The 12630-nt window shown below is 32.3% G+C and overlaps 1 protein-coding gene across 7 annotated transcripts in view; it reads left to right on the forward strand.

Annotated features, from left to right (window-relative positions):
* RB1CC1 (RB1 inducible coiled-coil 1) overlaps positions 1 to 12630 on the forward strand; it is an 86989-nt gene that overhangs the window by 66400 nt on the left and 7959 nt on the right. For 5 of the 7 annotated variants that reach the window (XM_045561753.1, XM_045561754.1, XM_045561756.1 and 2 more), the window contains 5 exons: positions 1515 to 1680; positions 4651 to 4759; positions 4855 to 5095; positions 10207 to 10261; positions 11319 to 11366. In XM_045561753.1, the coding sequence (XP_045417709.1) occupies positions 1515 to 1680; positions 4651 to 4759; positions 4855 to 5095; positions 10207 to 10261; positions 11319 to 11366 (619 nt within the window). Of the gene's footprint in view, positions 1 to 1514; positions 1681 to 4650; positions 4760 to 4854; positions 5096 to 10206; positions 10262 to 11318; positions 11367 to 12630 lie in introns of those variants that run through there. The other 2 variants (XM_045561755.1, XR_006737427.1) reach the window with 2 other exon arrangements.

Genomic DNA, 12630 nt, shown 5'->3' on the forward strand with positions numbered 1-12630 from the left:
ATAAAATTCAGAACCCTTACCATTCGTGATTTGCCTTTCTCCCACTCTTCAACCTCATTCTATGCTGTGCTCTCCGTTGATTTCCTGCTTGGAACCTGGGTTTGTCTTTTACTCAGTTTCAGTTTACCTTGTAACTGTATGGATAGTTCTTCAAGGAAGGACAGCATTGGCCAAACAGGATTGTTAGTAAACCCTGCCTGTACTAGTTTTATCCTAAGCACTGTGTTGTCAGTAGTCTGAGTCCCTTTCTTATGTGAGGTCTCAGTAAGATTTGGATTTGTTTGGCATGTTGGTTTCCAGCCATGTTATAGTTTTAACTTGCATGTCCCCCCTCTTCTCTAGTCTCGAAGGAGAAACTTTGAAAACAAATCCTTTACCTTCGCCCTTTTAATTAATTGTATTATGTAATAGAGCCTTTCTGGAAACTGAGAAAGAAATCTTAGACTCTGAGACATAATATTACTGTGTCACAAACCATATATTCTGTGTTTTGCCATTTAAAGCTATCCTTTTGAAGGGAAGTATATCTGAGCAGCAAAATTTGAGCTATTGGACTTTATTAGTAAATTTGGAAGTATGAATAAAAGAATAACAATTGTTTGCATGATTAATTGCTATAGTATTAATATATTCCTATCACATAATTAGAAGAGGAAATCACATACGGCATACCCACATTGATTGCAAAATGCACCTTGAATCTAAGATCATTAAAATATTTAAAATCAAGTAGGTACACAATTAAAACAGTAAGTTGGCCTAATAAAGTAGTTTGAGAATTTTTAATAACACAGCAGCTTCTTTCTTATGACTTAGTCTATTTTTAAACTTCATGGGATTAGTTATCTACTTCTTGGGCAAACTTTTTAATACAAAGGATTATTAAGTTGAAAGTGGACAAGGTTAATAATCAGAGTACCAGAAGTTAAAATAATCAACAGCCTGTGTTGACTCTTTTCTCCTTGCCTTGTCCTCCTCGTCTCTGGCGCTTTGTCAGCAACCCTCAAGAGGTTAGCCAGTTTCAAGGGAAGTGAATATGAGTTCAAGGATATGTAATTTTGCTTTGTGTGACCATTTTTAGTTTTAGCTTTATGGTATGTATTCATTAGCTAGCAAAATGAACCAAATCTATTTGGTGGAAATTAAAAGCTTTCAACATATATGATCTTCAGGTATGTCTTTTTTTCTTAATTATCATATAAGTTGCATTTATAGGAATAGCAAAACTGCAATTTGAAGCTAACCTCTTAGGATTTATTTTTATATATGCTGATAGATGCAGATTATCTTGAATTTATCTGATAAAATCATTCAACCTTGTCAGCACATAATCCTAAACTTTTCCCTTTTACTTTTTCCCTTTTTTGATCTAGAGAGAGAAGGTTCACACCAATATCTTTCACAGGTATTAGGCTTAAGGAAGACAAATAGCCTAAATATGACATTTGGCACATTTGTGATTGTGTCAGTAATTTTAAAAAATATTTAATACTACATTTATTTAATTTTTAAAGTCCTGCCATTGAATCTTCCAGAGAAGATTCTTCAAGCTTAGTTGCTGAACTTCAAGAAAAGCTTCAGGAAGAAAAAGCTAAGTTTCTAGAACAACTTGAAGAGCAAGAAAAAAGAAAGAATGAAGAAATGCAAAATGTTCGAACATCTTTGATTGCTGAACAACAAGTAAGTACTTTCCCCATTTCATTTGAGATCTGAGGAAGGTAGATGTAAATGAACAAATATTTCTTTGTATAACTGAGGGGTTCTTATATCTTAGATATGTTTTTCCTTGCATTGACTCTATTGATATTAAATGTCTTCATGGTAAAGACATGTATCTTTAAAGAATATTTTAGCAGTAATTATATTATTTGACAGCATCTGGTGCTTCAAAATGATATAGTCGGAAATAAGAAATTGGGAAATGTGAATTTTCTTTCTGGTTTCTTCACTACCTTCGTTATCTTGGGTAGATCATTTAACCTCTTTAGAACTAAGATTAGTTTTCTATAAAATGATGGTGTTTGTTACTACCACATAGATGATTTTAAAATTTAAATTTTTTCTTCCTAAGCCCTAAAAATTCCTAAATTGTGTTATCCTGATTTACATGCTGATCAATACAAACTTCTCTTTCTTTCTATAATTTTTACCCATATATTAGGCTTTTGATAGATTAGGATGGAATACCATTGAACTTCATTAATTTACTAATTCCCTGTTGGTCATTGGTAAGAGGTAGTGGTTGTAAGGAGGGCTCAGATCACCAAGGACTAGGATGCCTTATTAGGGAGCTTGTACTTCACCTAAAGTGCTGGACAACAGCTAAAGAAGAAAAATAAAAGAATGACGTAATTGGATTTACCCTCAGTGAAGATTGCCCACTGGAACAGGAGAAAGATTGGAGGAATGCCAGGCAGACAGATAGAGAAGCAGTTGAGTGGCTGCTGATGTAATTCAGCCCAGAGATATTGACCATACCTGTTTCATTTGGATGGATACATTTCTGAAGCTGCGTGTTATATAGAGTGTACACATTGAATATTATGTGGTATCTTGTTCCTGAAGTGTTTTGATTAGTTTCGTTTTAGAATTTGAATAAATGTAAATCAGGGAACAGAAAGAAAATAAGTATAGTTCACAACTCTTATGAACTTTAGATTTTAAGGCCTAAGGAAAGAAGAGGGAGCCTAGAAAAGGCGAATTAGAACAGCCAGAAAAAAGAAGTGTGGCTTTATCAAAGCCAAGAAAGTAAGTGCTCAGGGAGAGAGAGTAGCCAAGAGTTTTAAATAAGAATTATCAATGAAGAGTTCACTAGTGACATCTCTCTTTTTAAGAACCTGAATTTATAGATTCTTTTATTTGATTTATTCTATATATAATCTTTTCTCTTGCTTTGTCTGTCTTTGTGCTGCTTTATAAGCACATATACAATTTCAGATTTCCAAAATGAAGTAGGGGATATAATTAACCGATTGAAACCAAAACTAAAAATTGACAGCTATCTACTTCTTCACATTTTAGTAACTTTTTTAATATTTGTAAAATGAGACTTAAGACAGATAACATCTAAGGTACCTTCCACTTTTCAATATTGTGTATGTTAGGTCGTGCTTATTTTGTGTGATTTGTACCTAGCTTTATTCAGATGATTTCTGAGTTGGGCCTAGTTCATTCTTATCTTAATTAGCTCTTTCTTTTTTATGTTTGTTTTGTTTTCTTTTTGCTGTTGTTTTGGTGGGTTTTTTTTGTTTTTTTTGTTTTTTTTTTTTTGAGACAGAGTCTTACTTTGTCACCCCAGCTAGAGTGCAGTGGCACCATAATAGCTCACAGCAACCTCAAACTCATAGGCTTAAGCCACCCTCCTGCCTCAGCCTCCCAAGTAGCTGGGACTACAGGCATGGGCCATCATGCCCAGCTAATTTTTTCTTATTTTAGTTGCCTGGCTAATTTCTTTCTATTTTTAGTAGAGATAGGGTCTTGCTCTTGCTCAGGCTGGTTGGTCTCCAACTCCAGATGTCAAGCAATCCTCCCACCTCAGCGTCCCAGAGTGCTAGGATTGCAAGCATGACCCCGTGCCTGGCCTTAACTAGCCCTTTCTAATATATCTATTATAAATTGTGATAGTGTTCCTTAAAATTCATGTTAAATTATGGTAATAGCAAAGGTCATGAAAACAAAATGGTTAATGTGCTTCTACAAACATTTATTAATTTTCTATATATAAATAATATGTATAGAAACAGCTTAATACAAAGCCATATTATAAATGGTCCTTTATGATGAATCTTCCTGTATGCTTTCTGCCTAGAAATTATTTAATTCAGTATTTAATGGATTTATTGAATTTTAATCCAAAATTGCCATATTCTTTTCCCATGAAATCTCCCTATTTTCGTCATTATTGGCATTATTCATTGATCCAAGGACCATAGAACTCTTAAAATTTTGAAATTAGAAATGCTGGGCAGATGGGAAGAGTCAATTTAGGTCATTTCATCTTTCCTCTCTTGCTCACATTTCAAGAAGCTCTTCTTAATGAAATCTTGTAAGTGAGATTTTAAGCAAATTCAGTAATGTTTATAAAAGAAACTCTGTTTAGTTAAAATTGCCAAATTGTCCCCTGAGATCCATATAGGCAATTGGATTTATGAGCTTTATAGTAAGAACATTTACAGAAGTTGGGAATAACAAGTCTAGCCAATATAAATCAGAGTTCCAGTAGCCATTTGCAAATACCCAGATAAGAAGTAAAAACAGAATAGAGTGATATCTAAAATGTCAGCTGTGGTAGTTGAGATTTGGCTAAAGACAAAAAGATTTCAGAGGCAGGATGATTACTCAAAAAGTCAAGTGTATAACAGCAGTCTTTAAGTTGTTGATTGTTTTAATTCTTTCTTTGAAATTTCAGAATTTCTGACAGTAACTATATGGACATAATGAGAAAACAGAATTTGTTTCTGAAATATTAAATTGCAACCTAAAAACTACAACCTTTACCACAGTACACAGCATATTTTAAGATGTTAAGAAATCACACTATATTATCTCCACATACAAATGTGCCACAGAAAAGAATATTTAAAGTTTATTTTCTTAGCTCTGCCTCCTAAGTATATACACATAATTTAAATAATTATTATTCTGTTCTAGACCAATTTTAATACTGTTTTAACAAGAGAGAAAATGAGGAAAGAAAACATAATAAATGATCTCACTGATAAGTTGAAAAGTACAATGCAGCAACAAGAACGGGATAAAGGTTAGTACCGTTTTGTAAAATTTTTAATTTTATTTTTACTCATGCACAATGTTTTTTAATTACATGATATTTTTTTAAATTTGGGGGTCTTTCAGATTTGATAGAGTCACTTTCTGAAGATCGAGCTCGTTTGCTTGAGGAAAAGAAAAAGCTTGAAGAAGAAGTTAGTAAGTTGCGAAGTAGCAGTTTTGTCCCTTCACCTTATGTAGCTGCAGCCCCAGAACTTTATGGAGCTTGTGCGCCTGAACTCCCAGGTGAAACAGACAGATCAACCATGGAAACAGCAGAGGAGGGACGAGTAGATTCAGCAATGGAGACAAGCATGATGTCAGTACAGTAAGTATGTCTGTCTTCAACTGTGTTATTTGAGGCTTTTAAGCCACTACTGCAGTTCTGTTCTGTAAGTTATAAAGCTCTGAAGAGCAGAAATGTTTTTAACATTACTGGTTGTCCACAGCCCATGTATCTGAAAGTTGAGCTTTTTTAATTGTTTGAGTTGTAAAAGTGAGAAATAATTTTAACATTACCAAATGAATCATTTTGGGATGTTTTCGTACTATGTGTAACAAAATTTTCCTAGGCTGTCAGGATAAGGATCACCACAGTAGTGTTGAGCAATTCTTATTTACAAGAAATGTTTAAGTTTGGGTGTCCATTACCTAGGAGGAAAAGGGGTTACTACAATAATGACTGTATTCATTTGGGAGGGAGTGTGTTTGGTGGGGAAAGGCAAGGGAGCTTTTTTGAAAAATAAAATGTATTTAGGTTTCTATCTAATTCAAAGGAACATACTAGAAACTGATTATTTTAAGTTTGGAAAGGTATAAGCCTCCAGAATATATATTAAAAATAAAGAAAATAGAACAAATAAAGTGTGATTCAAAAACCCAAGGTATAAACGTATCAGGATGTCATGGTTATTAGAAAACATAAATGCCAGATATAAGTCCAGACATATGTGGAAAGGTAAACCAACTTGTCAAAACAAAATCTCTCAGAAAAAAAAAAAAATACATCCAACTGCACTCTATATATAGGGAAGGCGGCACCTAAAGCAAAAGGATATAGAAAGTTTGTTATAATGTGATTGACAAAAATATATAAGGCAAATAACAGGGAAAAATATACAAGCAATTCAAAGCAAAAAGCTTTATAAAGTTAGAGGAAATTCCATATTTAGAAGGGGCCCAGTTCACCAGAAAATGAGGAGTTGTTAACTGGTAGGTGCTTTAAAATGTAACTTTGATTAACTATATATGCGTCAAAAATGGATTAAAACCAGAATGAAAGCTTTTGAGACCCACAGAGTAGCATACCTGTGTCTCACAGGAAACAATGAAGTAAAAATAAATAAAGCAATGGAGAAAATAATGTAACTGTAATCTAATAGAATTGTTAAGAAAATCAGCTATATACCAAATTACCAAGGAAGTCTCAAAATTCCAAATAATGATATTAACAACAAAAATAGGAGGCCATCTGTCTGGAAATGTCAATAACTATATATAGACATGAATATATAAGTATTGCTACCTATATAGAGATATTTAGGGTTTCTTTTTAAAGTTTTCTTTTTAATCGACACATAATTAAACATGTTTATGGGATACAGTGTAGTGTGAGATACACGTACACATTGTTTTAGTGATCAAATCAGGATAGTTAGCAAACCCATCGCCTAAAACGTGTATAATTTCTTTGTGGTGAAAATATTTAAAATCCTCCCTTCTAGCTATGTTGAGATATATAATACATTATCATTAACTATAGTTAGTAACCTACTGTGCAATAGAACACCAGAACTTACTCTTCCTATCTAATTATAACTTTGTACCTGTTGACCAGTCTCTCCTCATCCCCACTTCTTCCTACCCACTCCAGTCTCTGGTAACCACTATTCTACTCTCCACCTCTGTGAGATCAGCTTTTTTAGATTCCACATGTGAATGATACCATAAATAGGTTTTGATATAAAAATGGGAGTTGAGTTATTCAGAACTAAATAAAAGTATCAAAAACAGATATAATCTACATAGTACTGAGAGAACTATGTAGCCTCAGGTACATTTATGTAAAAATGAAGTAAAAGTAAATGAGCCACAATAAAAGTAAAGCTATTTAGTAGATATTTAAATAAATAGAAGATACAAATAAATATATGGAATTAAAAGAGGGACATAACCAGAGATACAGTTTTAAAAATTACAGAGAATATAAAATGTTATTTGTGAATTATATATACAAAGAATGCTAAAGATAGTTTTAGCACATCAGATGCCATGATGTTTTAAGATGTAGTCATCATAACCCAATGGAGTATTTCATGAATGCCAAAGTAATAACTAAACAATAGAATATCTCTCAATATAACTGTATTCACTGGTTCCTTGAGAAGGATTGTATAACCATCTCAATAGAGGCAGAAATGCCAATTGATAAAATTCAGGGCCCATTCATTGAGAATAATAATTTTAAAAAAAATTTAGCAAACTAGGAATAAATGGGAGCTTCTCTTTGAGTAGTATGTATGAGGGACTTAACAAACAATATGTTTAATGTTGAAACATTTAGAAGTATTTTCCATAGATTTAGGAAGAACCTAAGAATTAATTCAAGCTGCCACCATAGCTATTTGGCAAGACAATAATAAATAAACAATAAAAACTGGAAAAGATAGTCTGAACTGCCATCATTTCAGGATAGTATCCTGTTCAAACCACAAAGACCTAAAGAAATACTAGAACTAGTAGAGAACATTGGATTATAGGTCATAGACATATCCAAAAAGGAGTAGTTTGTATATTTACCAACCAAAAGCTGATTTGAATATGCATAAAAGATCCCAATAAAAATGTAAAGTAATAATTTGTTAGTAATAAATTTAACAAAAATGTGCCAGACGTTGAGAAAACTGTAAAATTTTATGAGGGATATGAAGAGACCTGAAAGTTATACATGGAAAGATAGATAGAAGTACAGTATTATAAAGAGATTGTTTTTCTCCTGTGATTTATTCAGTTACTTAATCTATACCCAGTTAAAATCCTAACAGACTATGTTTGGTAAAAATTGATGTTTTATGCTAAAATTTATATAGAAAAAAATGTACAAAAGTAGATGGTTCTATTTTTAAATAAAAATCAGAGAGTAGAGGTTTGTCCTGCTAGATGTTAAGTACAGTTTAAAACTACATATATAATATTTAACTTAATACATTGTTAATATAGCCACAGTCAAATAGATTAATAGAATTGGTAATCATGAAACAAATCCATGCATGTATGGAAATCTACATATGGCATTTTAAATCACTTTGGTAAAGGATAGACTCCTTAAGAATGGAACATTAGAGTAATTGGTAATCTATTAGTGGGAGGTAAACCCATATTTTATAATTATACGCAAAAACAAATGATACATGTAGTAAAGACTAAATTTTTTTTAACTTAAAGAATTTTTTAGAGAAAATACAAGATTACTTTGAAATCAGGATAGGAAAGGAATTGGAAAAGAATAATAAATGTTGTTACATTGATATTTAAAACTTTAATACACCATAGACAACAAAAGACTGGTGGTTAATATTTTTAACAAATAAAAGATAAAAGAACCTCAAACTTAGAAATAATTAATGCCAGTGCTTCACAGTCTATACCAAAATATTAATAGAACTCCTCCCAATTCATTTTATGAGGCCACTATTATACGCTAATGCCAAATCAGACAAATACATCACAAAAAAATAGATAGCTTTTCTAACTATGGACACAAATCTTAACAAAATACTAATAAACTAAATCTAGTAACATACAGAAGAAATTCCATTTGGCTTAATTTTAGGAATGCAAGTTTGGTTTAACATCTGAAAATCAATTTATGTAATGCACCATATCAATAGAATAAAAGGACCAAAAAAAATGATCATCTCAATAGATGAACAAAAAGCATTTGACAAAATCTAACAGCCTTTCGTGAAGAAAACACTCAAAAAATTGAGATTGAAGGAGACTTCCTTGACCTGATAAAAGCCATTTGTGAAAACCCACAACTAACATCATGCTCAGTGGTGAAAGACTGAATCCTTTTCCCGTAAAATCAAGACAGAGATGGCCAGCTTTTGCCACTGGCACTCAACATTGTACTTGGAGGTTCTAGCAAGTGCATTTAGGGAAGAAAAAGAAATTAAAGGCATCTAGGTTGGAAAGGAAGAAACAAAACTCTTTGCATGTATGACATGATCTTATATATAGAAAGTCCTAAGGATTCTACTAAAGAACTATTGTAACTAATGAACTAGTTCAGTAAGGTTGCAGGATACAAGCTCAGTGTATAAAAATTTGTCCAGATGGGTGCACTAACATGCATCAGTAGTCCCAGCTACTTTGGAAGCGGAGGCAGAAGGATCGATCTCTTGTGCTGAGGAGTTTGAGGTTGCAGTGAGAGCTATGATGATGCCACTGCACTATAACCTGGCCAACATAGCAAGACCCTGTCTCAAAAAAAAAAGTCCAGAAATAAGCCCTTATATTTATGGTCATTGAAACCTTGCATTATGGTCAAGGATGCTGAGATAATTCAGTGGGAGAAATAGCCTTTTTAACAAATGGTGCTGGGATAGGATAGCTGGATATGCACAGACAAAAGAATTAAGTTGGACCTTTTGCTTACTATTCATACAAGCTAACCTAAAATAGATCATAGGCTTAAATGTAAAAGCTTGAAAATACTCTTAATAGGAGTAAATCTTCATGATCTGACATTGAGCAAAGGCCTCTTCATAAAGAATTAATATTACAAGAAGACACAATTCCTGCCTTGGGTCAGGTTGCTTAAAATATAATTGGGGAACCAGGCTGGGCAACTCTGTCTCTACCAAAAAAAAAATTTGTCTGTGTGTGTATAAAATTGGGGGATTATACCTGTAGAAAAATTTAAAAACCAAAACAATATTACTTTACTTTTTTTTTTTTATTTTAGAGCATTTTTTTCTTTTCTAATTATTTTTAGTGTGATCGGCAAATTCACATCTGGCACAGTGACTAATAAGTACATTGTAGCCACTTAGTAAGTATCTGTGGAAATCTTTATGAAGCCACTCAAGAACTACAACTTTATCAGTAACGTGGATTTACTAATGCATAGGAAGAAAAGTGGTTCTTTATGCCTGGGGAAAAGTAGGGAATCTAAAGACATTATCCCTAGATAAGTGCATACACAAAATTTGGCTTACCATTTCAGAAGGTTTATAGGTCTAGGTCTCCTACAAAGAATATACAACATTGAAATTATGTCCTTACTTAAATAGACTACTTTTGAAAATTCCTTACAAACACTTAAATTATTAAAGTGATCTGTATCAGTATTTAAATTTCCAAAATCTTATTGAAGAATGTTGAGTTTAGAATTTCAAAAGGCTGAAATTAAATAAATCATTCTGTCACTTTTAGAGAAAATATCCATATGCTGTCTGAAGAAAAACAGAGGATAATGCTGTTAGAACGAGTAAGTAAATTGTCTTCTTGAAGTACCATGTTTAATATGTTCACTTTGGGTATACAGTTAAGTAAACTTTATTCTGAAAACCATACAATAAACTATCTCTACTTGTTTACAAGTTAAATCTTCCTTTATGGTTAACTTATTTTTATGGTTAATGTTTTGAGAAGTCCTGTCTTTTTGTGATCCTAGTAACAGCGGTATTTCAGGCCTCTTTTGTCATAACTTCCCATTGAATCAAGTCTGTATCAGAGGAAAAGGTTGCCAGTTTTAATAAAATATATATATAAAATTATAAAATAATGTTTTTTTAAATAACAGTTCAGAATTTAGCAAAATAAAACAAATATGAAGTTTATATATTTATTTCAAAAACAAAGCATTAAACATTTTTTACAAATAGTCAGAAATAGAATAATGAAGAAAAGAGTTAAGTTTTTAATAAAGATTAATTGAAATGAACAAGAAAAAATGGGCAATAATGGTCTTTCCTCTAGTTATACTCGAAGGTTTTATACACATTTGGCAAATCATCCTTCACAGATGAGTTTTTCTTTTTTAGGCCTTTTAAGATTTTCAACAAATGTCTTCAACTCTTAAGAGCTCAATTGATAAAAATCCAGTGTCAGAATTATACAGCTTAGTTCAAATATAGCATATGTTCTTTTGTTATTAAAGGGTTATATGATTGCCTACCTCACTGTAACCTGAGATATATGTTCTAAATCAGATTTCTTTTAGGTGAGACCTAACAAAGTATTTGAGGATAGGTCTCTAATATTTACTGCATATTTACAAATCCACAGGTGTTTTCTAATGCATATTAAAGTTTGACATCCCTAGGCTTAGGCAAATGTGTATAAAATTGTCTGGTTCTCATTTAAACCAGTAAATAATTTAAAAAGTTGGAATAGATTCACAAAAAGTAATATCCCCATTAACTTTTCATGCTACCAGAACTGAACAATACTTTGATAATGACACCTTTCTAACAATCATTATGTTTACATTTATTTGAGTAGGTATAAGGATAAATTGCGGGTCTCTTTTTTCCCATTTGCAGACATTGCAGTTGAAAGAAGAAGAAAATAAACGGTTAAATCAAAGACTGGTAAGGTTTTTTTCTTGATAAATTGATCTTACTATTTTAAAATTATTTGCCTTATGTTTCATGATGAAGATGGACTATCAGAAGGATGCATGCTTTGATTAATTTATTTATAGTAGTTTTATATGTATAGTTTTGTGTTAATCATTGTATACTGTTGATTCTCAGAGTGCTGAAGTGAGATCAGAGTTCTCTCCTGTGCCTGTAGATTCAGGATTTTTTTCTTAGCATGAAAATAAATATATCTTGGTGAGACTTAAGTCTGTAAATCTGGCCAGGTGTGGTGGCTCACACTTGTAGCACTTTGGGACCCCAAGGATGGCTTGAGGCTGGGAGTTTGAGACTAGCCTGGCCAATATAGCAATACCTGGTCCCTAGAAAAAAATGAAAAAAAATTAGCCAGATGCAGTGGTGCGAGCCTGTAGTCCTAGCTACTCGGAGGCAGAGGTAGAAGGATCGTTTGAGCCCCAGAGTGCCCGGCAGCAGTGAGCTGTGATCATGCCACTGCATTCCAGCCTGGGGCAACAAAACAGGACGTGTTTCACAAAAAAAAAAGAAAAAAAGGAAAAAAAAAAAAAAGACTATAGATATGACCAAATGAACTACCATACTAAGATACTTTTTTAAAAAATCAACAAAATCAATGAGTACTTTCTGCTTATTAATAAAACTACTAACTTCTTAGGATTCCATGGTTACATGTCTTTGTAATCTCAGTTATGATTCTTAATTCAGTCAGTACATTAATAATTAGAGCTAGGCCTCATAAGCCTTTTGAAGATTAACATGTATCACAAGTGTGCATAGTTTTGTACATTATATCCTGTCATGAATTCTATCTTTTCTTTAAGTGAAGGTGTCTAAAAGGCAAGAGACTCTGTGTGGTCTTCAAAATTATGTTTGCTTTACTCTAACCTGTGAATTTAACACATTATTTAAACAGCTCATTTTACAGCTAATCATCTATGTTTTAATAAAGCAATTATGTCAGTTTTCAAATTCCAATAATTATAGTTTATAAGGAGAGACACACAGATTAAGGCTTATATTCGGTACTTTTAAAAAAAAATTGAGAAACTTTTCAGAATTGAGTGTTTTAAAAATAAAATGTCTTATAATGAAACATCTGCTTTCTTTCTTATGCCTTAACTTGAACAGCAAAAATTTCATATTCGGTAATGATTGAACTTTCAATTTTTGATTTTTCAAAAAGACTTAGCAGAATTGCCCATCCCAGACATCACTCAACATGTGTTTTATGTATTGT

Source organism: Lemur catta, chromosome 9 (assembly GCF_020740605.2).
Source record: "Lemur catta isolate mLemCat1 chromosome 9, mLemCat1.pri, whole genome shotgun sequence".
Classification (NCBI taxonomy): domain Eukaryota; kingdom Metazoa; phylum Chordata; class Mammalia; order Primates; family Lemuridae; genus Lemur; species Lemur catta.